Source organism: Callorhinus ursinus, unplaced genomic scaffold (assembly GCF_003265705.2).
Source record: "Callorhinus ursinus isolate GAN/ISIS: 27379988/994484 unplaced genomic scaffold, GSC_fseal_2.0 scaffold12, whole genome shotgun sequence".
NCBI lineage: Eukaryota > Metazoa > Chordata > Mammalia > Carnivora > Otariidae > Callorhinus > Callorhinus ursinus.
Genome location: NW_027397074.1, coordinates 20,109,040 through 20,136,305, shown reverse-complemented (window position 1 = coordinate 20,136,305; position 27,266 = coordinate 20,109,040). Strand labels below are relative to the sequence as shown.

Here is a 27,266-nt window from a genome sequence, read left to right as displayed (position 1 = left end):
GCCTCTCTCTGGGCAGGGTGGGGAGTCGGCCGGAGGACCTGCGGCGGGCCCTCTTCGGCCGCTCTCTGGCCCCATCTCCTTCGGCGTCTGACTGTGCGCTCAGTTCTGCACCATGGGGAAGCGGGACAATCGGGTGGTGAGTACCCGGTGGGAAGAGCAGTGGGGCGACGCGGGACCCGGCGGCAGGATAGCGGAGCCCCTTGCTCTTCCCGACGGGGCCTGAGGGTCAGCGGCGGCTCTTGGACCTCGAGCCGGGCGACCCAGCTCCCCCTATCCCCGCCGGCCCCAGACGCGCGTGCGCCGCGCACGCAGTTGGCGCCTTTGGGCCCCCCACTCTCTCCTCTCTTTTTCCTCCTCTCTCGAGTCCCCCGTTTTTCTCAACGCCGTCGCACCTTCTGGCAGTTTTCCCTGGCTCCCTTCCCTCCCGCATTCGGGCTAGCAGTGCCCGGTTTTTGAAGCCACAAGGGCTCAAGGAGTTCTGTCTCCTCTTGTATGTTTGTCCTAAGTCTGAGGCCCCTGGAGGCGCCGGGACTCGCCCTCTCCTCGGGATCGCCCACCCTGGCTCCGCGCCCCAGTGGTGCGCACGCAGGTGGGATGGAGGCGTGGAGGCCTCGGGCGCGGCTCCTCTCCGCGGGCCTGCCGCGCGCCCGGTTCTAGCGGCGGGCAGGCTCCCCCGTTTGAGGACCAGGATCGAAGTGTTTGGCTTCGTGTCCTCAGCACCTAGCACTGCCTGGCACCTCGTAGGCCCTGTGTAGGAATGAAGGGTGAAAACAGTTGTCTTTGGAATGCGGCATGGACTGGAATGTCAATTTTGGATCCTCGGGAGTTGAGTGATCAAGACGAGTTGCGTTTCTTCTCCGAGCTTCAGTTTCTTCATCTATAAAGGGGCATCAGTGTTATCCACAACTTTGCAGAATAGTTAAAACCGCAAAAGGCAAATGGCCAGGAATGCTTGGCCTGAAAGTTGTTCTAGTAAATGAGATAAAGGAGACACAGGAATAAGTAATAGCAGAAAGAGTAGGAAATATTTTGTGATGGAGGTTCGGGGCTCTGAAGGCATTCAAAAGAGAAAGTGCTTTTGACAGGAGATGGGGGGAAGGCATTCTACATGGCTACTAGTTTGGTTTGGAAAATCCAGATAATGAATCAGACTGGATGGACAGTAAACATAATAGGTTGCAGCCTCACAGTTCCTGGATTTGTCTTTGACAGAGTTTTAGCCACTGAGCAGCAAAACAAATAAATAAATACATGCATACATTCATAAATACATGCAGTTGTTAAAGTTAATATACTAAATTTAATGAACTACTAAGTGATTTTTGCTTTTTCGGGTAATGGGGAGCTGCTAAAAGAGCCTTGCTTTTATGAAATAGTGGCATTTCTTATCTTCAGAGCGTTTGTTTTAATTTTATATAGGCTTCATAATCAAAGATGTCTAGGAACCACAGTGGTGAGCCTTAATTACAAGGTTAAGGAATGTTCTTTTCTTCTGCTTTCCTGACTGTAGGTCAGACCTTGTTGTGGTATCCTGATTATCATAGAGTTGAAATGGTGTTCTGCTGGAGCATCCTTAGGTTTGAGGTGTTAGAGTGTTTTGATTCTTTTATGACTGAGGGTTTGAATGTTGAGAGATCTTGGATACAGTTTCATACAGAGGTCTAAGATGTTTTGTTTTGTTTACTGGGGAGAAGTGTTGGTTTACACATCCCTTTGAAGCATTTGAAACTTTTCAAATTAGCTTCATTTACCAGAACATTTTGATAATTACTCTGGGCTCTACTTATTACTTGGTATGCTTTCGTGGCACAGTGTTCTGGTAACATTTTTTATTTGCACTTGAAAGGTTGTGGGAATGAAAACATGAAATCAAGAGTTAGAAGACAGATTGTGTAATTTAGTCTCCTCGTTGCATGAAGGAGGAAATGGAACTGTTTAAACTTGGACCAAAACTGGGGTCGTCTGATACTTATTAGTTCAGTACATCATAACTCTTGGTTTTAAATAAAAGGATTGTTTGCCCCTGAAAATAATGGCGTTTTTTTCTTCTTACATTGATGGTAAAATCATAGTTGTAAAGATGATAGAATTGCTTTCTAAAAAAAACTCATAAAGTCGAGGTTGAAAGTTTTGTTTTCAAAAAAAGACTTTGCTTTGGGTTGCCTAACTGGCTCAGTGGGCAGAACAAGCTACTCTTGAGCTCAGGGTTTTAAGTTCAAGCCCCACCTTGGGTGTAGAGATTACTTAAAATCTTTTTTAAAAGGGTAGACTTTACTTTTTAGAGCAGTTTCGGATTTATAGGAAAATTGAGCGGTGAGTACAGAGAGCTCCCATATATTCCGTGACCACAGTCATGCACAGCCTCCCCTACATTCAAAGCTGCTCCAGAGTGGTATATTTGTTACAGTTTTGGTTTTTTGTTTTTGGTTTTTTGGGGGGTTTTTTTTGCATTGTTAAAATTAATGAACCTATCTTGACACATCATTTTCACCTGAAGTCCATACTTTACATCAGGGTTCACTCTAGGTACTTGTACGTTCTTGAACATTTTCTTTTTTTTAACTAAACATTTTAGTTCTCAAGATTTGTAAAGGGTTCTTAAATTCATGATGGCCACCCTTTGTCCCCATTGTTTTCCAGAAGTTTCCTTCATGTTCTTTTTGCTACTTTGTGCCCTCTAAAACAGATGCATCCTCTAGATAAAAATAGGTAATCAAAGTAACAAATGAAGGTCTGCACATTTTGTTCTTGCATCTCTCTGTTCAGTACCTGCCCACTTACCTATTCCCTTGAGCCCAATTTGCCATCCTGAGTTTCTTTTTTAAGATTTTATTTTTAAGTACTCTCTACATCCAGTGTGGGGCTCGACCTGGCAACCCTGAGATCAAGAGTTGCGTGCTCCAGGGGCGCCTGGGTGGCTCAGTCGTTAAGCGTCTGCCTTCGGCTCAGGTCATGATCCCAGGATCCTGGGATCAAGCCCCGCATCGGACTCCCTGCTCCGTGGGAAGCCTGCTTCTCCCTTTCCCACTCCCCCTGCTTGTGTTCCCTCTCTTGCTGTGTCTCTCTCTGTCAAATAAATAAATAAAATATTCAAAAACAATTAAAAAAAAAAAGTTGCGTGCTCCACCGACTGAGGCAGCTGGGTGCCCCGATGTCCTGAGTTTCAAAAAGAGATTGTTTTCTGTTACCCAAATTCATGTAGCGGTTTGGAGCCATTTCTAATTACATATGAATACAAGTGTTCGATTTATAAGATCACAGTATTTAAAGTGATTAAGTCATAGTGAGACAGTTCAAGAAATGCACAATTTCTGTATTTTAACTGATGCCTGACCATTCACCCCCTTAAGGTTAAGAACATTGTTTTTCATACTGATACATAGTAAGTGAAAAGGCTTTATCTTTGTAAGAAAATTAATTCTTCTGTTTTAAAAACCTTTCTGTTGTGCATAGTAAAGGAAGCATTGTTGCTTAATGGTTATGAGCATAGACCATCAAGTGTTTTGCAAAGGAACCTCGAACGTGCACTTAATAAATATTGCTTTTACAATTGAAATAAATAAGTGATATATTTGGAATGTAATTTAAGCAGACTAAGGATAGTGTTTATGGCCAGAAACTTGAAAGTTAAACCTTAGTGCATAGACAATGATAGCTCATGTGATTGTACTATAAGTTGTCTATAATTAATAGCCTTAGCATGTGAATATACTACTTTACTATTTAATTTTCCTCTGAAAAGTAAACCCTAAGACAGACTGGTATGTACTTTGGGGAAGCAGTTTCACAATAGATATTAAGGCACATAAATGTTAATTAATGTAATTTTAAGATACATGCTAGAATATTTGAAGACTGTAAAACATGGTAAACGTGTTTTGATTTTTTTTTTAAAGTAGGCTCTACGCCCAACCTGAGGCTTAAACTCATGACCTCAAGATCAAGAGTCAGATCAAGAGTAGCATGCTCTATTGACTAAGCCAGCCAGGTGCTCCACAGTTTTTTTTTAATGAGAATGAAAAGTTGCCACTGTACTCTGTGAATTTTTACTTGAAGACAGTTTAGCTTCTGAATTGGAGTGGCAGCATTGTGGTTGAATTTTTCTCCTTTTTTTTTACCTTTAATATTACGATGTTTGTGTGTAGTTTCTTTGTTTTAATTTTTGTTTTTCTTTTATAAAGGTAATGGGTTGTTGTTGTTTTTAATCTCTCCAGTGTATGAAATGACAAAAGTGGACCTCTCCCTGTACATTTCGGTGCATCTGGATTTTTTAAAAAAAATTATAACTTTATTAAAATGGTATCTTATTTTTTGGCAACTTGCTTTTGCTTTTCATTTGAGAAATCTTGGGCATCTTTCCATATCAATAACTATAGATCTGTCTCTTTTTAGTGGCTGCATAGTATTTCATTTTGAGGATATACTTTATAATGCATCTCAGTTTGATGGCTCTTTGTGTATTTTCACTTTGCCCTATTTTAGTAATTTAGTTGTGAACATCCTTGTATATATTTGCATTCTTTGGAAATAAACAGTTTTTACAGTTTTAAACCTAAGATATTTTATCCTTAACTGCTACTAAAATTATGACATGGTACCAAAGAAATGAGAAGATGTTAGATAGATAGATAGATAGATAGATAGATAGATAGATAGATAGATAGATAATCTCCTGTTTTAACAATGATGAGCTTGGCTTTGCACATTGTACCTGCTTCTGGTTATTAGGATTGTCAGTATCATTAGTAGGACCAACATCTCCTCTATTGCAGCCTCCATTGGTTGTCGTATTTCTCCGCATGAACTGAGTGAAATTCTCAGCAGAGGCAGTTGAATGAATATTTGAGAACATAACAGTTGATGTAAAAAATGTGACTATATGCCTCTCTCTAAAGAGAGTTGAATTTGATACTCACATCTAGCCCTGATTTTGTAAACATCCCTGACATTAAGAGCTCTAGCATTAATTCCTGCCTGTAAGAAAATTGTTAATGGATTTTTTCATCTGAAGTAATTAAGCAGTATCCAGTTGAATGGAAGTAGTTCTCAGTATGTGTTGTTTATAATGGTTTTATATTGTTTGCTCTGCCAGAGAAATCTATTCCCATATTTGTTATTTGGGAAATGTTGGTCATTTTCACAAGTTTTGCTGAATACAGTGCAACAAATACATTAATATCCTTTCACTTCCTTGGGAACATTAAGCTATAGGTTTAAGGCCTTAAAATCAACCTTGATAGTAGTCCTGTTTGGCCACAATTCTTTTGATGTAAAAAGTGAAAGAGTTTTGGGGCGCCTGGGTGGCTCAGTCAGTCAGTTAAGTGTCCAACTCTTGATTTCAGCTCAGGGTTGTGGGATTGAGCCCTGTGGGGGGATTCGGGCTCGGCACAGAGTTTGCTTGTCCCTTTCCCTCTGCTCCTCCCCAGCTCGCGCTCTCACACTCTCTCTCAAATAAATAAATGAAATCTTTAAAAAAAAATTGAAGAGAGGTGCCTGGGTGGCTCAGTTGGTTAAGCCTTTGCCTTCAGCTGAGGTCATGGTCCTGGGATTGAGCCCCGCATCAGGGGGAAAGCCTGCTTCTCCCTCTCGCCCTGTCCCTCTCCCCTGCTTAGGCTCGCATGTGCTCTCTCTCTCTCAAATAAATAAAACCTTAAAAAAAAAAAAGTTTTTGTAATGCTTGTTGACCTGGATTAAATTTGGAAAACCAAATATGAGGATCAAGGGATTGAGACTAAATTCAAGACCAAATTTTATATATGTAGCACAGTTAATTTTATTTATTTTTAAAGATTTATGTATTTATTTGTGAGAGAGAGTGTGTGCGCAGGTGCAGGCAGGCAAGCAGGGGGAGGGGCAGAGAGAGGGAGAAAGAGAATCTTAAGCAGGCTTCATGCCCAGCACTGAGCCCAACTTGGGGCTCAGTCTCACAACCCTGAGATCATGACCTGAACCAAAACCGAGAGTCGGATGCTTAACTGGTTGAGCCACCCACGCACCCCTGTGTAGCAGTTAATTTTAATAAAACAACATCTCTTTGCTAGATACTGTCATTAACAAAGAAACCTGCTTTATTTTGTCTGGATATCTTTGAAAACATCTAAAAATGTGGTTTTCTGCTATAATAAGTACAATATACAGAGCATAATTTGATTTTGGGGGTTCTTTATTGTGCAAAAATAAACATAACAAGGTTCACTGTCTTACCCATTTTTAAGTGTTTAAGTCAGTGGCATTAAGTACATTCACACTGTTATGCAACTGTTGCCACTATCCATTTCCAGAACTTTTTATCATCCCAAACAAGAAGCTCTGTACCCATTAAATAGTAACTCCCAATCACTTATCCCCCCCCCCACCGCCGCGCCAGCCCCTGGAAACCTCTTTTTACTTTCTGTCTCTGAATTTGTTTATTTTAGGTACCTCATATAAGTTGAATCATACAATATTTGCCCTTTTGTGTCTAGATGGTTTCACTTAGCATGTTAACAAGGTTCATTCATGTTGTAGCATATTAAGAATTTCATTTCTTTTTTCTTTTTTTTTTTTAAGGGTGGGCAGGGGAAGAGGGAGAGAGAATCTTAAGCAGGCTCCATGGCCAGCACGAAGCCAGACTTGGGGCTAGATCTCGTGACCCTGGGATCAGGACCTGAGCTGAAATCAAGAGTCTCACACTTAACCAATTGAGCCACCCAGGCGCACGAATTTCATTTCTTTCTAAGGCTGAATAATATTCCATTGTGTGGGGCGCCTGGGTGGCGCAGTCGTTAAGCTCATGCTTAACCTGCCTTCGGCTCAGGTCATGATTCCAGGGTCCTGGGATCGAGCCCCGCATCGGGCTCCCTGCTCAGCGGGAAGCCTGCTTCTCCCTCTCCCACTCCCCCTGCTTGTGTTCCCTCTCTCGCTGTCTCTCTCTCTGTCAAATAAATAAATAAAATCTTTAAAAAAAATATTCCATTGCGTGTATATGCCACATTTCGTTTATCCATTCATCAGTAGATGGATATTTGGATTGTTACCACCTTTTGGCTGTTGTGTATAATGCTGCTCTGAACATGAGTGTACAAGTATCTGTTTGAGTCCCAGCTTTCAGTTATTTTTCAATTCCAATTAGAGATGGAATTGCTGGATCGTCAGATCATTCTGTATTGAACTTTTTGAGGAAATCAAACTTTTCCACAACAGCCGCACCCTTTTATATTCTCACCAGCAATATCCAAAGGTTCCAGTTTCTCCCTGTTTTTGACAGCACTTGTTATTTTCTACTTTTGATAATAATAGTCATCCTAATGGGTGCAAGGTGGCATCTCATTGTAGTTTGATTTGCATCTCCCCAGTGACTAGCGAGTTGAACATCTCTTCATGTGCTCTTGGACATTTGAATATCTTCTTTGGAGAAATGTTTCTTTCAAGTACTTTGCACATTTAATTGGGTCTTTGGGTTTTTTGCTGTTGAGTTGTAGGATTTCTTCATGCATTCTGAACATTCCATATCAAGTGTATGAGTTGCAAATATTTTCTCTCATTCTGTGGATTGTCTTTTCACTCTTTTGGTGTGTTCTTTAATACACAAATGTTTTAATTTTGATAAAGTCCTATTTACTGTTTTTTTCTTTTGTTTGTGCCTAATTTAATTTTTGGTGTTAACAATTGACGAGTAAAATTGCCATCAGTATGGCATAGTATTTCCTGAGATAAAAGATATAGTAGAGAGGATGCCTGGGTGGCTCAGTCGTTAAGCATCTGCCTTTGGCTCAGGTCGTGATCCTAGGGTCCTGGGATCAAGCCCCACATCAGGCTCCCTGCTCAGTGGGAAGCCTGCTTCTCCCTCTCCCACTCCCCCTGCTTGTGTTCCCTCTCTCGCTGTGCTTTTCTCTGTCAAATAAATAAAATCTTTTTATAAAAAAAAAGATACAGAATAAGCAATGGATTTAAAGTTAGATCTTTAGCTTCTTTGCAACTGAGTTTCTTCATTTGCCAGTGAGCATAGTGTTATTAGCCTTACAGGGTTATCGGGCTTTAGGAGAAAACATTATAAAGTCATCTTACAGTAAGAAAGAGGTATCATGGGTGCGTGGGTGGCTCGGTTGGTTAAGCAACTGCCTTCGGCTCAGGTCATGATCCTGGAGTCCCGGGATCAAGTCCCGCATCGGGCTCCCTGCTCAGCGGGGAGTCTGCTTCTCCCTCTGACCCTCCCCCCTCTCATGTGCTCTCTCTCTCTCTTTCTCATTCTCTCTCTCAAATAAATAAAATCTTAAAAAACAAAAAATAGGTATCATTATTATTTTCATTAAATCTCTGGTGAAAAAAATTTTTTTCTGTGAAGTAGCAATATTGCTCGTCTCCCAAACTTGTGAGACTTGGTAGACCATTAAATTTAGATTTTGTAATGAAAATTCGGTTAGTCAGGTTGTTCATGCTTAGTTAGACATAGTATGCATTTATAATAAAGCATGCTTGGTGAGTAAGTGAGCATTTGCATTTTTGATGTTTTTTTTAATTGAGTTAATTTTTGTTCTTTCCTCGAGGCCTATATGAACCCAATAGCAATGGCCAGATCAAGGGGTCCAATCCAGTCTTCGGGGCCAACGATCCAAGATTATCTGAATCGACCAAGGCCTACCTGGTATTTGTGAAACAATTTAGACATTCATAAGGTTTTTGTAAATTTTTTAAAGGTTACTGTTACAGCTCTTATTGCTTGCAAAGCATAATTTTTTGAAGTGATGTTCACAGGTGCTTTCTTTTCAATGTATGAAACACATGCATCAGTGTAAAGCATCATGCATCAGTGTAAAGCAAATATTTGAGAATCCACCACCCTGTATAGCTACCAGACAACCTTTCATACCGATCTCTTCTCTATCCCCCAGAGGGACCTTAACCTTGCAGTGTTTTAAGCTATTTAAAATGGTAGGTTTGACTAATCTTGCCCTTCACTGAGGTGTAACTAGGTGTTAGGAAGGATAATGTTAGGCCGTGTTTCTTTTCATATCTGGTGGCTTTTCGATAAGTTAGAATTTCCCATTGTAAAATTTTGTTTTAAATTGTTTTGGGGGTTTTTATTTGCCCTCATTTAGTAGCTCTGATCATTGGTAAATAAAGCATCACAGCATTGGCCTTGTTATTTTTTAGTATGTCTTATTATTAAATGGCATGGTTGTTAGCTTCATAATCCTTCTAAGTGCCCCTAAAGATTGGGCAACTATAGCTGAAATTTATGCTTACATGTAACAGGGGATCTTTCCTTTGAGTTAAATAGAAAGTAAGCCACGTCTACCTCTTAGAGTATTCATGAGTAGTGCTGTTGTTGACTGTTGCAGCATACCAGAAAGTTATCCCGAAACAAAATATATTTTACCTTTAAAACTGGGGAGAAGAAAACGTTAAAGAGGAAGTGCTCGAGCAAGTATATTATTTGTGTGTCCGAGTCCCCCAAGACAGCCCTCAGATTAGGTAATTTGCTAGAAGGACTCCCAGATAGATGGACTTTGGATAAGATTTATTACAAAGGGTACCAGCCACAATCAGCAAAGGGAAAAGGTACATGGGGTAAAGTCTGGGAGAGACTAGGCTCAGACTTGTACGACTTCTTCTCTTGTAGAATCACACAGGACACATTTAATCCCCTCAGCAATGAGTTGTAACACATATGAGATGTTGCCAACCAGGGGAGTTCATGAAAGACTCCATGTGCCCAGGCTTTTTATTGGGGACTGGTCAGCCTCTGCCTATCAGGTGCCAAAATTCCAGACTCCTAGAAGGAATTCAGGTGTTCAGCCTCAACAGTAGTATTTGTATAGTGAGCCATTCTTAGGAGGGAATGGTAAGGACCTGTCCAAAATCCAAGTTCCCAGATGCCAGCCAGGCCCAAACTTGTAAGCAGGCCTTTCTAGAAATAAGCAGTCAGGCATGCTGTCGCAACACTTTTCTGTGCAATATGTTAGGTGCATTATAAAATAGACGTTTAGTCATAAAAATAGTAGTTTACATAGACCCTAACACTGAAACTACTAGCTTTGGCAATCTAGGCAGATCTCTTAACTTCCGTGAGCTTCCCTTCTTTATCTGTAAAATGGGGGTAATAATACTGTGTTTTCTCACAGGATTGTTATGAGGATTAAAGGAAAATGTATTAAAAACAGTGCCACTTGTATGTAAGTGCTCAAATGTTTGGTGTATTAGCTCTTATAATCCATGCTTAGAAAAGGAATGATCAGTGGTATCTGACAGACTGTATTCATGATAATTGATTTACAAGGATGTGAACAAAAAATTTTTAAATGTATTAACACTGAAATGGAGGTTTATTAGGATATTAAGAAAATTTTATTTATGAAGTTCTTGTTTTGTTTGTAAGCATCCGTCTCTAATTTGAATTGCTTGAAAACTTATTTGTATATTCTATTTTTAAGGGAAGAAGTGAAAGAACAACTAGAAAAGAAAAAGAAAGGCTCCAAGGCATTGGCTGAATTTGAAGAAAAAATGAATGAGGTTTGTAAATAGTATCTGTTTGAAAAAATAGGTGCCCCAAATGTATGATTTCTTTAAAATAAAAAGAGGAAAACCGTATTATAGTAATTTATGTCATCTTAGGTTTTCTAAAATTGGGTTCTTCTCTTTATCTTCCCATGCCCTCATGTGCCCATATTACCCTGGGATTTCCATGATGTTTGCCTGTTTTGATTACAAACATGTATGTAGTATTTCAGCTACAGTATAAATTAATGCAGGGTTGCCTAGCTAGCTCAGTCGGTGGAGTAAGCAACTCTTGAACTCAGGGTTGTGAGTTCGAGCCCCATGTTGGGTAGAGAGATTACTTAAAACCTTTAAAATATATATATGGATAGATAGATAGATAGATAAATTCAGCTTTTACTGTCTGGAAAGAGAATCTAACCATCTTCGTTAAAAAGAAAAAAGTTCTCAGCCTCAGTGATAATACCGACTCCTCCTCTCAATATACAGTGGAGAACTCCCACTCTTTAATACCCTCTTTGAAAACAGCTGTTGGGGCCGGGCGCCTGGGTGGTTCAGTCGGTTAAGTGGCCAACTCTTGGTCTCAGCTCAGGTCGTGATCTCAGGGTTGTTGGATTGAGCCCCATGTCCGGCTCCAGGCTCTGCTGGAAGTCTGCTTGTCCATCTCCCTCCCCCTCTGTCCTTCTCCCTGCTCCCATGCACAAGCTTTCTCTCTCAAATAAATAAATAAAATCTTTAAGAAAAGAAAAGAACTAATGTGGCGCCTGGCTGGCTCAGTGGGTTAAGCGGCTGACTCTTGATTTTGGTTCAGGTCACAATCTCAGGGTTGTGAGATTGAGCCCCACGTCAGGCTCTGTGCAGAGTCTGCTTAAGATTCTCTCTCTCACTCTCCTCCCCACTGCACGCCCCACCCCCACTCACACTCTCAAAAAAGGAAATAAAGAAAGGAGCTAGTAAAGGATCCTTTGGTGACCAGGTTCTGGCACCTGGAGTACCTTTTCCCTGTACTTAGAGGCTGAGATGGTGAGAGGTAGTAGAAGACAGAGGGAAGGAAGTAGTGGCTGTCTGTATCCGGTGTATTAGAAGGAGATAGATAGCCTCTGATGGTGTTTATAACCTTTTTGCAGAACTGGAAGAAAGAACTAGAAAAACACAGGGAGAAATTATTAAGTGGAAGTGAGAGCTCATCCAAAAAAAGACAGGTAATACTATTTTAAGCTTAATGCTGTTTTTAATGTCACACTTGGGTTTTCATAATCTGTGTACTATCAATAGATAATTTTAAAAACTCACATCAGCTTATTTAGATTTGTACTTTGTTTGCTTTTAGAGAAAGAAAAAAGAAAAGAAGAAATCTGGTAGGGTGAGCAAAAGTTTTCCATTTTTCTAAATGTTACAATTAAGAGCCTACAGGAAAAGTAAGAATAATTTATGTGATCTATATGCTAACTGTAAATGAGTCAAGGAGCCTTGACTTCAAGGCTTTGGTAGTTACGGGTGGGTTTGTTATATTAGCAATATAAAGAAAAGCACCAACCTCCTTATAACCTAGTAATTCCTCTCTTGCTGTCAGGGAGAGAAAGGGGGAAATTGACTACGGTTGGCATATCTGTTGTTAACTTTGTTGAGCCTTTTCTGTGTGTGTGAGGGAGTGTGGGGAGTGTGATGTTTGACATTTTAATATTTAAGTCTTCTGAATATGCTATCTCTCAGACACTAGATTGATTTTGTTAAGTTTTTGAGAGACTTAGTGATAAGAAAAAAATTCCTGCATCTCACAAGCTTTAATTGTTTTGTGCTTGGTCAAGTATTCATCTTCTTCTTCATCAAGCTCTGATTCTTCCAGCAGTTCTTCGGATTCTGAAGATGAGGTAAGGTTTGCCTGTAACGGTTCATGAAATATCTCTAGTTTATTTAATGACAAGAGGAAATCCATTATGAAATATCTGTTAGAAACTTTGACTTCCAGGTTTTGGTTAATTATACATAAACTGAGAGCATTGACATGAATAAATAACCAGATATTTAAATATTTTTATCTAATACATATATATGTATTTTTTAGGTTCCTAAATCTGTCTTCTTCTCTTCAAAATATGAGTAGAAGAAATGGAGTTTAAAAATCTAAAATGCTATTTGACTAGATGCTAGAGGTTACATGTGATCTTGAGTTACTCGACTTTTTTTTATAGAGCAAGAAGGTTAATATAAGTTACATTTTAAGTATTAATTATTAAGGGGGCACCGGGCTGGCTCAGTCAGTAGAGTACGTGACTATTGATCTCGGGGTCATGAGCTCGAGCCCCACATTTGGCATAGAGTTTACTTAAAAAAAAATTATTAAGTAAAACCTGCATTTACAAGCTGGTTCTTTCATTTAAGCTTTGTTCATTGATAAAGGTTTTGTATTAATAAAATACATCAGTTACATTTTTGAAACAGAAAGCAAATGTTTCTAAAAATGTTTTATATAGGATAAAAAACAAGGAAAAAGGAAAAAGAAAAAGAAGAACCGTTCACATAAATCTTCTGAAAGCTCCATGTCAGAAACTGAATCGGACAGTAAGGTAAAATTACTCAAATTAGTAACATTTTGGATAGCAAACACATTTTTTTCTTTTAGGTCATCCTGTCTTAAATTGTTGTCAGTTTAGAAATGAGATGCTATTTTTTGTACTTTGATGGGCTGTGCCACTCAGTTGATAATCATATCTTATATATGCCATTTTATTGTTCTCTAAATCCTTCCTCATATGCCTCCATGTCTCAGCATTTCCATGACAGCTTTATAATAAATATGGCAGACATTATTTTTCCCATTTCCATATAGAAGTGAGGGTTCAGAGGAAAAAACATACTCCACTATGTGGTCCAATGTCCTTTCCATTATACCTAAATCTGCTCTGTATGTCTAGAATTGTGAAACATAATTGGCTCTCAAACATTTGTGGTAATAAGAAATACATGCAGGTTGCAATAAAAGTGTAGGGTTACACTGGGCTTCATGTTGAGAGAGTCTGATTTAGTAAGTCTGCTTAGGCTCAGAAGTCTACGTTTTTAATAGATATCCTCTGTGATTCTGATAGAGGTGTGTCCTTGGACCACACTTTCACAAACACTATCCTAGAAGCCCAGGAGAACAAAACAACTGGTTTTGGGGCAAGTCTCTACTTGTCCTAGTGTCATTTCTTCTGACAAAATGCCTGGCGCCTAGAAAGTATTTAGTAAACGTTAGTTTTCTCTTTGTCTTTTAAGATAGAAGAGTCAATCTAATGATACTGATAGCCAATCTTCGTCAAGTGGCTACTCTATGTTAGGCACAGTTCTAAGCACTTGACATTTTTTTAGCTCAATTCTCTCAATAATCCTCATCCACTTTATGGATGAGGAAGGCTCAGGGAGGTTATTGGCTAGAACTGAAAGAATCAAAAGCAGAAATTCTCACCTCTCCTCCTTATAGGTAGAGAGGAAAATCAGATTGGGGGATGTCTGAGGACAGTGTGAATGAGAACCCCAGTGCGTATGACCACTACAGGCAAAAATAAGCAAATGGCATTAAGTCTTATTTTAAAAGAAACCATGTGGTTATTACAGACAGTGTCTATCATTTTCAGTGTATAGATTTGATATACAGCCAGATAAAGGAAGAAGCCTCATTACCTTACAAGCACATATATATGTCACGTACATTTCTCTTATTTTCAGAATAAAATTCTGGTATTGAAATACTTTTTTCGGTCATAGAGCAAATCACCTTTTTGCTGTTTTTGTCCTTATGCTCTGTCTTTTACATTTAAAATTGATATGTACATATATGTTTGTTTGCTTAGGATAGTTTAAAAAAGAAAAAGAAGTCAAAGGATGCAACTGAGAAAGAAAAGGTAATTATAATTTTACTTTAGTCTGTCATACAATACTTCATTTACTTCTAGAAATTAACAATAGTGTATTCTTCCTTTTAACTTGAGATTTATTTCTTTTGCTTTTATAGCATTTTGTGTTGATTTAAGGAAATTATTTATTGAATTCATTATCAAAGGTTAGAAGATCAGAAAAGCATTTCTGCTGAGTGTGAATTTATACAGATTAATATATTATCTCAGATTAAAAATTCATAATAATGAAGATTAAATATTTCCTTTGTTTCCTCAAGTCATTTTGAAAGAAGCCCTTTTAATAACAGAACATGGAGTTCTGTTTCAAATTGAGTGTACCATAGATAAGTTTTGAAAAAATTTTTTACTATAAGTAGATGTTTTATCTTCATTTATGCTTAACTATAATTAATGCTAAATTTATCCCTGTGTTTCTGATTTACATTTAAAAATCTGTTTCTGGGGGCACCTGGGGGCTCAGTCAGTTAAGCGTCTGCCTTTGTTCAGCTTGGGTCATGATCCCAGGGTCCTGGGATTGAGCCTCGCATCGGACTCCCTGCTCAGCGGGGCTCAGTCTCCTCTCCCTCTCCCGCTCCCCCTTCTCTCTCTCTCTCAAATAAAATAAATAAAATCTTAGAGGGAAGAAAAATCTTTTTCTGGTTCTTAAAAACCTAAAGATAGCAATTATTAATGAAAGAAAACTATAGACCAGAGTTACTATATTTTACTCAGTATTTTTATATATTTTTTAAATTGAGGTATAATTTACATAATATGCTATTAACCATTTTAAAATTACAATTTGGGGGACTATTGTATATGTACAGTGTTGTGCAGTGACCACCTCTCTAGTTTCAAAACTTTTTCATCACCCCCTTAAAAACAACCCATACTCATTAACTAATTCCCATTCTTCCTTCCCCCCACACCACCTGGTAACTTCTAGTCTGCTTTCTATCTCTATGGATTTACATATTCTGGATATATCATTTGTTTTTGTGAATCAAAAATAGGAACGTTAGGGGCACCTAGCGGGCTCAGTCATTGTAGCATGGGACTCTTGATCTTGGGGTTGTAGGTTCGAGGTCTATGTTGGATGTAGTGATTACTTAAAAATATACTTATTTACATTAAAATAAATGGAATTTATTGGAATTAAAACACTCCTGCTTGCTATTTATGAATTGGGTATAGGAGGCAAATTATCCTTTGTGTTTTTTATAAATAGAATAGTATTAATAGTATCACTTTGGAAAGCCAGTTGCTTTTTGCTAACCTTAGACAAATGGAAGATAGCATTAACATTGCATATTCAACAGATTTAAGGGCTAGATAAAAGCTTACCACGAAACCCTCGCACTGCTGCTTCCTCCACCTCTTTTTTTAATTTTAATTTTATTTTATCCACAAATATTTAGTATTTATCTTTAAAATATAGGACCATGTTTAGGGGCACCTGGGTGGCTCAGTCGTTAAGTGTCTGCCTTCGGCTGAGGTCGTGATCCTTGGGTCCTGGGATCGAGCCCACATCGGGCTCCCTGCTCAGCGGGAAGCCTGCTTCTCCCTCTCCCACTCCCCCTACTTGTGTTCCCTCTCTTGCTGTGTCTCTCTCTCTCTGTCAAATAAATAAATAAAATCTTAAAAAAAATTAAACAATACTATTGCATACTAACATTTTCACAATAATTTCAAATATAATAAAATAGTGTTTCGGGGCGCCTGGGTGGCCCAGTCGTTAAGTGTCTGCCTTCGGCTCAGGTCATGATCCCGATCCTGGGATCCAGTCCCGCATCGGGCTCCCTGCTCGGCAGGAAGCCTGCTTCTCCCTCTCCCACTCCCCCTGCTTGTGTTCCTGCTCTCGCTGTCTCTCTCTCTGTCAAATAAATAAATAAAATATTTTTAAAAAAATAAAATAGTGTTTCAAAATGTCCTCATTTTTTCATAAAAATTTTTTATGGTTGGTTTATGTCATGATCCAGGCAAGTTCTTGGATGGCATTTGATGACTAAATCTCTTAAGTCTCTTTTAATTTATAACTTCCCCTCCCTTTTTAAATTTTCCTCTTGAAATATATTTTTTAAGAGGACAGTAGAGTTTCCTATATTCTAGATTTTGCTGGTTGTTTCCCTTCCCTCGCCTTTTTAGAATAGAACACTGACATTCTTTATAGACTATTCAGCTTAGGTCTGATTTTTTTAGTAAGAACCACCTGGCAAGTAGGTGATTGTGGTTCCACATGGAAGAGCTTCAGCAGAAGCTTTCAGGCAGCAGCGAGAGCTGGCCAGGTTAAACCCCTGTCAGCTGTGCTGGTCACCGGGTATGCCGCTGGGGTAAGGGGGCAGGTTGAAGAACAGTTCTCTCTGGGGCTAAACATGACTGGGACACTTCGGACCACAGAGAGAGATGGAGACTCGGGACAGGTCCTGGTTCCCCCCCCCCAAGGGTATATCATTTAAAGGCAGTCATACAATATGTCACTTGGACATATTAGACTTGGGAGAGGGAAAGGGAGAGAATTTTAAGCAGACTCCAATGCTGAGCATGGAGCCCAGCGCCGGGCTTGATCTCATGATCCTGGGATTACGACCTGAGCCAAAACCAAGAGCGGGACGCCTAACCAATTGCAACACCCAGGCGCCCCAGGAGTTTCATATTTTAGATACTACTCGTCTTTTATACACATGATGAACATTTTTTGGTCCATGGCTTCTCTTAATCTTGTTTAGGATGTCTGTTACAATAGTAAAAGGGTATAATTTTTCTTCTCCTTGGGCAGTATTCTCTCTTTTGTTTTTTTAAGGTTTTTGCTTTAATTCGAGTATAGTTAATGTAGTGTTACAAAAAGAGGTGTAATTTTAAGGGGCACCTGGATGGCTCAGTCAGTTAAGCGTCTCACTCTTGGCTCTGGTTCACGTCATGATCTCAGGATCCTGGGATCGAGCTGGCACTGGGCTCTGCACTCTACACTCAGCAGGGAGTCCACTTGAGGATTTTCTCTCTCTTCTCTCTCTCTCTCTCTCCCCCTGCCCCTCCCCCTGCCCCTCCCCCTGCCCATGCTCGTGTGCTTTCTCTCTCTCTCTCAAATCTTTTTTTTAAAGGGTGTAATTGTAACTCAGATCAGTCATCGTTTTCAGCTCATTTTTAAGTTGTGAAAATGACAGTGTAATACCTAACAATGGAAGAAAATATCCCATTTCTAACAGTAACAAAGAATATATAGGAAAAATTTAAAGAACTGCTCAGGACTTAGCTAAAGAAAATTATGCAGATCTATTCAGAGAAGCACATGAAGATTTAATAAATGTTCTTCCTGGGTAGACATTAAACATTTTTTAAATTCTTTGATTAAAACATTTTTTAAACACTTTGATTAAAATAGTGTGGTACGGTGCAGGAATAGGGAGGGGAAAAAAAAGGGAGTGGAACAGTATAGAGCCCAAGTAAAAATTTATAAGTATTTGTGGGGTTTAATATATGATAAAAGTGGATTTTCTTGGGTCAAAAAGATTAGCCATTTAGAAAGTATAGAGCTGGACCCTCCTTAAGGCCAAGTTAATCATAGGTAAGTCAGTTTTAAATGTATGAAAGTATAACTAGAGAAAGACGGGGGTGAATATAATTTGATTAGATTTTAATTATGTATTTGACAGAGAGAGACACAGCGAGGGAGGGAACACAAGCAGGGGAAGTGGGAGAGGGAGAAGCAGACCTCCCACGGAGCAGGGAGCCCGATGTGGGCCTCCATCCCAGGACCCTGGGATCATGACCTGAGCTGAAGGCAGACGCTTAACAACTGAGCCACTCAGGTGCCCCAAAAACTGAAAAACTTTTGACCACATAATTCTAATTCTGAATGATGAAAAGAGATCACAAAAAAATAAATCATGAACAAAATTTAAATATAATGAACAGATTTAGGAAAAACTACTAGAAATAATTAAAAACTAATCTTTAGTAATTGAAAATTGATACTTCACATACAGAAAAAGTGGTAAAAAGCATGTTTAGGCAGTTCTAAAAGAAAATATGGGCTGTATTCCAGTAATCTGAGACTGAGATGATTGATAAAAGAGCCTGAAACAGAGGGTCCTTGGTAAAGTGTGATTCCTAAAGGAGTGAAATAAACAATTGGGAGGAGGTGGGAGAGTAAGGAAATCATTTGGGTAAAGGCTACTTTGGTCTTTGAGTTAGACGTTATTATTAGGTAAAGATTTTGCACTTGTGTACCCGTCACTCCATTTCAACTGTTTTTTTGTTTGTTTGTTTTAATTTTATTATTTATTTCAGAGAGAACACACAAGCAGGGGGAGGGACAGAGAGAGGGAGAAGCACACTCCCTGCTGAGCAAGGAGCCCGATGTGGGACTCGATCCCAGGACCCTGGGATCATGACCCAAGCTGAAGGCAGGTGCTCAACTGGCTGAGCCACCCAGGCGCCCCTCAACTGTTTTTAATAGCAAATAACCCATATATATTCCTGCCCTCCAGAAAGAGTTGGGTTAAGTAAGTTGTGGCATATGCTTTCAGTGAATGTCAAAGGCAACCATAAATGATGGTGTAGTTGGCATGGAAAGATTGGATGACAAGAACGGGTTCCAAACAGGAAGTATTTATGTAAAATTGTAAATGTACACATAGTGAGATATTTCCAAAAATCTTCATGATGTTTAATTCGTGGTAGTGGGATTTGGGTAAATTTGCTTACAGTGAACATTTATCATTTCTATCAAATTAATAAAGCTATTTGCAGAGACAAAATTAAATCACCTGTAATATAACACAGGTCACTTTAGTTTATTTTCTAGGTGATTTTTTGTTTGTTTAATAATCTTCAAAATTAACTTCCTGTATATAAAGTTTTATATTGTTTTTTTCTGTACAGTTAGGTAGTGAGCATTTTTTTCATTGTGTGGTTTTGTTATCTTGTTATGAACTATTCAGACATACAGAAAAAGCATATGGAAAATAATAAAATGACAACCAGCACATACACTATGAAGCTTTAATAAATCTTAACATTGGGGCGCCTGGGTGGCTCAGTCGGTTGAGCGTCCGACTCTTGGTTTTGTTTTGGCTCAGGTCATGATCTCAGGTTTCTCGGATCAAGCCCCACCTTGGGCTCCATGCTCAGTGGGGAGTCTGCTGCCCCCTTTCTCTCTCTCCCTCTGCCCCTCCCCCCCACTTGTTCTTGTGTTTTCTCTCTCTCTCTCAAGTAAATAAATAAATCTCTTTTAAAAATCTTAACATTTTGGGGTGCCTGAGTGGCTCAGTTGTTAAGCATCTGCCTTCGGCTCAGGTCATGATCCCAGGGTCCTGGGATCGAGCCCCACGTCAGGCTCCCTGCTCCGCGGGAAGCCTGCTTCTCCCTCTGCCACTCCCCCTGCTTGTGTTCCCTCTCTCGCTGTGTCTCTCTGTTAAATAAAAAAAAATAAAAACCTTAACATTTGCCATACTTGCTTCAGATGTTTTTGAAATTGTTATTCCTCAGAATATATATTTAAGTCCCTAAGTACTCCTCTGGTCTCTCTTCTTCCCCAGAGTTACATATTTTCTCATCATTAAAAATACTTAGAGGTGAAGTTTTTTTTAATGTGAATTTAACACTTGTAACACATGAAAGGAGTTACTACTGTGTAGAGATCTTTTTAGATCACAAATTATTACCCATTATTTTTCTTTTCTGCAGCACTAGGCCTGTCTGATCCAATACTGGGTAGAAACAAAACCATTAGAATACAAGGGATTCGGATCTTACACCATCTCTGGGGTTTCTTATGACACTTTAGAGTTAATAATTAACTTTGGCTGGCTCAGTCAGAATAGCATGCTATTCTTGATCTTGTGGTCGTGAGTTCAAGCCCCATGTTGGGTGTACACATTACTTAATAAATATTTATTAAAAAAAAAGAAAATGAGAATATTATATCTTAGTGGACATGTAATTATTTCTTTTCAGGTTTTTAAATAAAAGCATTACTTTATTGGAATTAAATACTGAACATTGGTAAATGTCATCAATATTAGACATTTCTAAAATGAAAATGGTTTTTTTGATAATTGGAAAAACTGTTAATTAGAAACATAAAACTTGTGTGGCATAGCCTTACATCTTTTTGAGTCAAGGTACATGTATTTTTCTTAGGACATTAAAGGACTCAGCAAAAAAAGAAAGATGTATCCTGAAGATAAACCTTTATCATCTGAGTCCTTATCAGAATCAGATTATATTGAGGAGGTAAGTATTTGATCAAATTCATTTTCTTCACTTTAAAATGTTTAATAATTTGTTTTTAATAAATACAAATTAGTAAAAAGAAATACACTTCATGAATATTCAATTTACTCATTTTTCTAGTATGTGCACTGTGAAAAAGAAATGGAAGTTCCATTTCAGAATGAGTTTTTCATTTTCTAGAAGATGATTATATAGCTAATATGGTAATTAACCATATTTACAAATCTCTTTTCTGAGCTATTTTATTTTTATTCTTCTAAGAGTTACTTTTTACTATTCTAGTATTATGATTATATGACAGATGCTGTTTGATGTATACTCTCTTGAAACCCAGCATTCCCTTGTTTTTGTTTGGAACTACTACTAGTGAGGGAGTAGAATGGTGATGAGGTAGAACAGAAGTGTTAGCATGATCTTTTTTCCTATCTGTAAAGTAAGGAAGTAGAATTAGATAGTTTCTATAGTCTGTTTAGTCCCTTTCAGCCCTGATATTCCTATCTTAGATTTTGTTTGTACTCTATTCTTAGTTAATTTTAGGTCTGTAAGTTATCATCTTTAAAGTATTTCTCTCTTGGACTTGGTTTCCTCACTTGTAAAATGGGGCCTATTACCCCCCTTTTGTAGCAATATTTTGTAATGCCCCCTGAAATGAAATTGAAGTGAATTGAATTGAAACTTGTAGTGTGTGTATGTAATGTATATAATGTACACATTTTAGATTAATATCTCCTAACAAATTTTTTAAAGAAATATAAGAAAATATTAATGTATAATTTTACTAAATAATATTTGAGTACATAAAATGCTTGAGAGTGATAACTAGAAGACATAAAATCTTAAGACATAACAAAATTCAAGCTGTAGCAGGTGCATTAAATAATGCCCTTCAAAAACTGTACAGTGGCATTGTCATCAATGACATTTTCCAAAATGGTGAACAGTTCTCAGTAAAACTCTGAATGAATGAAACAAAATATAGTCTTTTCTATAAGTGGGTTTATTATATGAATGTCTGGCAGGCTGTCTAAAAGTCATGTTAGGGCTTTCTTGGCAGTCTTGGACATCACATGACAGCGTCCCCAGTCTTGGTCTCGCCAAATGTGGATGCAGCACAACTACCACCATCCCCAGTCATTGTTAGGACAAGACTAGCAGTAAGAAACAATAATTTCCTGCGTGTCCTCTAGAGCACTTACTATATGTTACACTTGGACTTAACATTAAATATACATGAGCTTTAGCAACTTGTCTTAAATTCACACTTTAAAAGATTAAAATACTAATGGGGTAATAATAAGTGTTACTTAGAAGGATTTTAATCAATTGGTTTATACTGAATACACTATGCGTATAGCTACCATTTATTGAACACCATAGAGTAAGAGAAATACTTAACTTTGTTCCAGGCACTTCCCCTAGAGGGTGGATATTATCTCGATTTTACAGATGATGAAACTGAGGGTAGTACATAGCTGAGGTAGGATTCAGAGCTTGGTCTGTTTTATTTCAGAGCTCATGCTTTTTATCTACTGTATCTCACTGCTTTTTGGGGGGGTTGCTGAAAGGGAATATAAGGAAGCCCTCTAGAGATTAAAAAATCTTAATTTTCTTTCCTTTAAATGTTTCTCATTGACTTGTCATTATGATATAACAGGGGTTTGAGGTATCATCAAAATGTTTTTACACATAAATTCTAAAGATATAAGGTACATTAGGGAATGAAAAAAATGTCTTGAGTAAAAGTTACGTATTTGTCTTCTCAACGAAAATTCAAACTTTTTAGGTACGACCAAAAAAGAAGAAAAGCAGTGAAGAACGAGAAAAAGTAATAGCAAGTATCACTTATATTTTTTACATGACAATAGTGTAGCTCTTTTTGTTTACAATATAATGAATCATGGTAAAGCATGACTTCATTTGCTGGGTTCAAATATTTATTGGGAAAAGTGTGGTGTTTAGCTTTACTTAGTGGGTTGGAGCAACTTAAATTGGCTCCGGAGAAAAGAATATCCTGGTAGCAAACATCTCCTGTTTTCATTTCAGTATTTTATTCAGTATTTCATTTTATTTTATTCCATACTCAATACTGTGAGGAATGAAAACTTGAACTTTTGTTTGACTTTTTTAAGCTATAATATGAAATATTAGGTGTAGTGATTCCTTCCATCCTTAATAGTAGTGACTTCCAGGTCGGCCAAACCTGGTAACATTAGCAGAAAAAGCCTCTCAGCACAGGTTGCAATGAAAAATAAGCAGGAATGTGGCAACATAAATGATTTAATAATAAATTGGCCATTTCTAAAGCCAGCTCTGCTATTATGCAGATGGAGAAGTACTAAAAGGAGAAAGAAGGAAGAGGAGAATAAGGAAAATGGCAGTGATACCCAAATGAGAAGCAGACCAACCTAGAGAAAGTGGATAATAGATTATCAAAGAGTAATTGCAGACCATATCATTAAAGTAATTTAGGAGCACTCAGTATAAGCGTGGGTGATGGGCTTTGAAGGCATTTTCTTAGGAACAGGTAAAAGAAAAATGAGAACAGCATCTTTTGTAGGTTTGAGGGTAACTTCCCCTTCCCAGAATTTCCCTCGCTCTTAAGATGAGGGTCCTTCTCTGATAGAAAGGTTCACCTGGTAATGTATGACTCAGAAGTAGCATTTTATATACTTCAAGACCAAGGTGACATTTGAGAGACTTTTTTTCTGAATGGGAAAGTAGTTTGGGTGAAGACTGCTTTGGTCCTTGGTTCAGATTAATTAAGACATAATAGTAATTAATTTTGGATGATTCTGATTTGTACTTGCATGCTCCACCGTTACGGGCATTCAGCCAGCGTGTGTTTATTAAGCATCTCTGTGCAGGCGCCATTAGTGTCGGTAGTGCTGTTCTAATGGAATACAAGATAGGTAAGGGGGTGACATGTGAGAGCGGCTTTCGGGGGGAGCCTCTCTGAGGAAGTAAAATTAAGCTGAAATAGGATTTACCGGAAAGAGCTAACCACGTGAAGATCAAAGGAAGAATATTCTAGGCAGAGAGAAGGGCTAGGGACCTTTGGTAGGAATGAGCTTGACTTATTTGAGGAACTGAAAGGGTAGGGGTGGCTTATACCTAGTAGATAAAGAGGAATAACATACAGGGAGTTGGGGAAGTAAGCAGAGACCTCACAAGCAAAGAGTTTGGGTTTTAATCAGAATGCTTTGGGAAGCTGTTTTGAGTGTTTTAAAAAAGAAGTGACCTGACCCAACCCATTTTTAGAATGCTTTGGCAGAGGAGGTGGAGTGGACAGAGGCGAGTTGTTCGTATCACGGTGGTAGTAGTGGAGCTGGACTAGCCTGATGCATTTGAGATATATTGTGGACTTAGACGGTAGGGCTTGCTTACCTAGATGTAGAGAGAGGAGTTAAAACAGAAAGTGGAGTCAAACATAGCTTAGATTCTTTGCCTTAAGTAAAAGGACAAATTAGAGGTGCCATTTAACTAAGATGGCTAAGAGGAGTTGGAGAGAAAAATGAAGCATTGTTTATGGTAATTTTAGATATACCTATTAGGTATCCAGGTGGAACTCATAGTGTTGAGTTCAGAGCATAGGACTAGATATGAAGATTTGGTATGAAAATGGTATTTAAAGCATGGGAGATAGCCATGTGGAAGAGAAAGGAAGGAAATCCTGAAAGGTCAAGCAGAGGAAAATGAACAGCACAGGAGTTGAAGGGGCCTTTGCGATAGAAGAAAGCAGCAGATGGAGGTGTGGAAGCCAAGAAGAAAAGTATTTTAAAAAGATAGTCACCTGTCCTTCTATGAAAAAGTAACCTATACCCAAAAGTTAACTTTTTAAAGGCCCAAATACAAGATTTGGGACTCTTTGTAAGATTCCATGTGTCCTTGAGCTTGTCATGAAAAGAATTATGAAAGTTAGCTTAGAGCCACTAAGTGGTAGAGACCTTTGAAAGGGGCAGGGGAATTGTGGAAAGTTGTAATTGATAAGGAAATGGGTAGGAAGCTCTGCTTTTGCTGTCTTTTCATGTCTCTTTTCTTGCTGAATATCAACAACTAGTTTGTCATTTGATACCATCTTTCTAAGTATCTGTTTCTAAAAGTTTTGCCTTCTCTTCTACATCAGAAATAGTCACAAGAGTCAGAGTTCAGCAAAATTATAGGTTTCTATCCAGTCACAATTTGATTACTTTTTCTAGGCTTCTAAAAATTAAGCATCTGGGTGCCTGGCTGGCTCAGTCGGTATAGCATGAGACTCTTGATCTTGGGGTTGTGAGTCCAAGCCCCACGTTGGGCGTAGAGCTTATATAAAAGTTTTTTTTAAAAAGAAAAAGCATCTGTTTCACTTAAAAGCTAATTAGACTTTTCAACTGTACATCAGTATTTTTTTTACCAGTTGTTTTTCAGTTGTTAATTTAATAATTAAAATAGTGCTACCAGTTTAGACAGGACATAATAATTTGTGTTTCTGCTTACTTAAAAAATATCAGATTTAATATATCTGTTCCCCAAAACTGTCATTTTATAAAAACAATTGTGTTTTGCTGTGATGTGCGGATTTCTTTGTAGTAACTACAATTACTTCACCTTTAGAAATTATACAGTATGAAATACAGCAGTTGATATCATTATCCATAGAATTTATTTTCTGTGAATTTTGTTTAAAAGCTACATTTGTGTGCTAATGACTTAGAGTTTTTCCATATCTTTTTGAAAATCAGCAAGCACTCTTAAGTCCTCATATGATACTGATTATTGAGACTTTTCAAGAAATGTTCTGAGTAGTTTCCTTGGTTGCCTGGATTGTTTGAAATAATTATATAGTAGCTTAGAAGGACCCTGGTAAAGTTGTTGTTCTTAATTTGAGTATTTTCCTGTAGAAATGTCTAACAGGGAACTCTCTTTACAGGAAAAAACAAAAAAGAAAAAGAAGCATAAGAAACACAGTAAGAAGAAGAAAAAGAAGGCTGCTAGTTCAAGTCCTGACTCGCCGTAACATTAAGAAAAATCAGGATTCCCTTATAAAGAAAGTGCAATGTCTAAGGAAATTTCAACTGTGAAAATTATGACATAATTACTAAAATGCATGAATTTTCTTGTTTTTAGAATTATTCCTGGACTATTCAGTAGCCACTCGGATGCTGCTGTGTGAAAGGGCCATAATTGTTGCCTGCTGCTTGAACATCTGTTTTTTTCTCTTCCAGTGCTTAACAACTCTGGGAGATAACACATTGCAGTTGTGCTAGTGGTTAAGATATTTGGGGATAAAGTTAATATTTTTGACTAGAAGTATCTAATGATAAATCAACAGAAATCAAATCTGGATACATCATTAAGATGTAATTAGCAATGACCAGATGATTCTAGTTAACATTTTTGAAATAGGCATCACATTGATATTTCAAAATCCTTACTCTGTAGATAAGTGTATTTTAATTTTTTCCCCTTATATACTTTTATTTACCTGGGGAAGGAGCTTTTCGGGTGGGGGGGTGGTTTGCTATCTCTTTAGCTAGCAGAATAGCGTGCCTTTTATCCTCACACATCCTATTTTTGTGGACATAGTAGCCATGCTCCATGGGGAGGTCAGAGCTGAGTATAGCAGTCTTGCCCCTAGACATCCTCGGACTCTGTCGTTTGCTGCTTTGAGTGAACCAGAGAAACAGCCCTTTGCAGCATGACAGAGCCCCAGAAGCTCTGGGATTTACCTCCACTTCAATAATACTGAATGTTTTTTAGCATTAGAATGTGTTATAACATTTGAATTAGTTTTGACTACACTTTGGCTTTGGAGAAGAATCATTTCAAATAGACACTGGTACTTTTTGAACTTGATAGCTGAAGATTTAAAATGCATGTTTTATACTGTTAAGTTTTAACCAGTCAGGAAAGTTTTATGTAACCAGTAATACTTATTTTATTTTTGTATGAATTTTGTTTAGGCTGCAATGTTTAGCTTTTATTAACTCCTTATTCTTGCTATCTTAAATTCCTTACTGTGTTTAATGGCATACTTGCCAACATACTTAGCATGTAAACAAAGCGGGCTTTTGATTTCTTTTTTTTTTTTTTAAACAGCTTCATATTGAAGCTGAGACTTACCATAAACAAGTTGAGTGGCAGGCCTGATATGCTGTGTCTTGTTACATAAAGCTATTGCCAGAATCTTAGTAAATATAACATTTTAGAAATTTGTCTTTGTATATTCATAACAAATTATGACAAGTTAAGTGAAAATTACATTATTGCTCTTCCTGTGTCATATTTTACTAAGATTTTGTGCCTCATATCTACTGCTGAACTGTTTACTAGTAATGTTAAAAGGAATTGATAAATCATTTTCACTTTACATTTTTATATAATCAGGTAACATATAATTTGATGTACAATTTTGCCTGTTACAGAGGGTGTGCTAATTATAGTGGTATATGCACAAAACATTTTGGCATGACAAGAGGCTGAATAAATAGCTATTTTATTTAAAAATAGCTGTGTTCTTATCAGCTCCCTTTGAGTCCCAAGTAAAGTTCCAAAGATCAAGAAACACTACTGGGTAGTAAGTGGATAAGACATGTCCCCAAATTTTTAGCTGTAAAAATAATATATTTCTTGGTAAGCTTCCTTAAATTTCATGCTTAAAAGCTTCATACTCTTTTTCCTAATAAATCTATATGATCTTGAGTA

The 27,266-nt window shown here is 38.0% G+C and overlaps 1 protein-coding gene across 3 annotated transcripts; it reads left to right on the top strand.

Moving 5' to 3' along the window:
• FAM133B (family with sequence similarity 133 member B) lies at positions 1–27,266 on the top strand. 3 transcript variants are annotated; one of them, XM_025872876.2, is made up of 11 exons: positions 1–136; positions 8,526–8,623; positions 10,413–10,491; positions 11,604–11,678; positions 11,807–11,839; positions 12,285–12,347; positions 12,951–13,043; positions 14,307–14,357; positions 20,493–20,585; positions 22,369–22,410; positions 25,492–27,266. In XM_025872876.2, exons 1-11 carry the CDS (start codon positions 113–115, stop codon positions 25,576–25,578), a joined length of 738 nt encoding a protein of 245 aa, XP_025728661.1. In that variant the 5' UTR covers positions 1–112; the 3' UTR covers positions 25,579–27,266. The 3 variants fall into 3 exon arrangements, with proteins under 3 accessions (XP_025728661.1, XP_073754891.1, XP_073754892.1); XM_073898790.1 differs by having other exon boundaries at positions 22,369–22,416; XM_073898791.1 differs by lacking the exon at positions 22,369–22,410.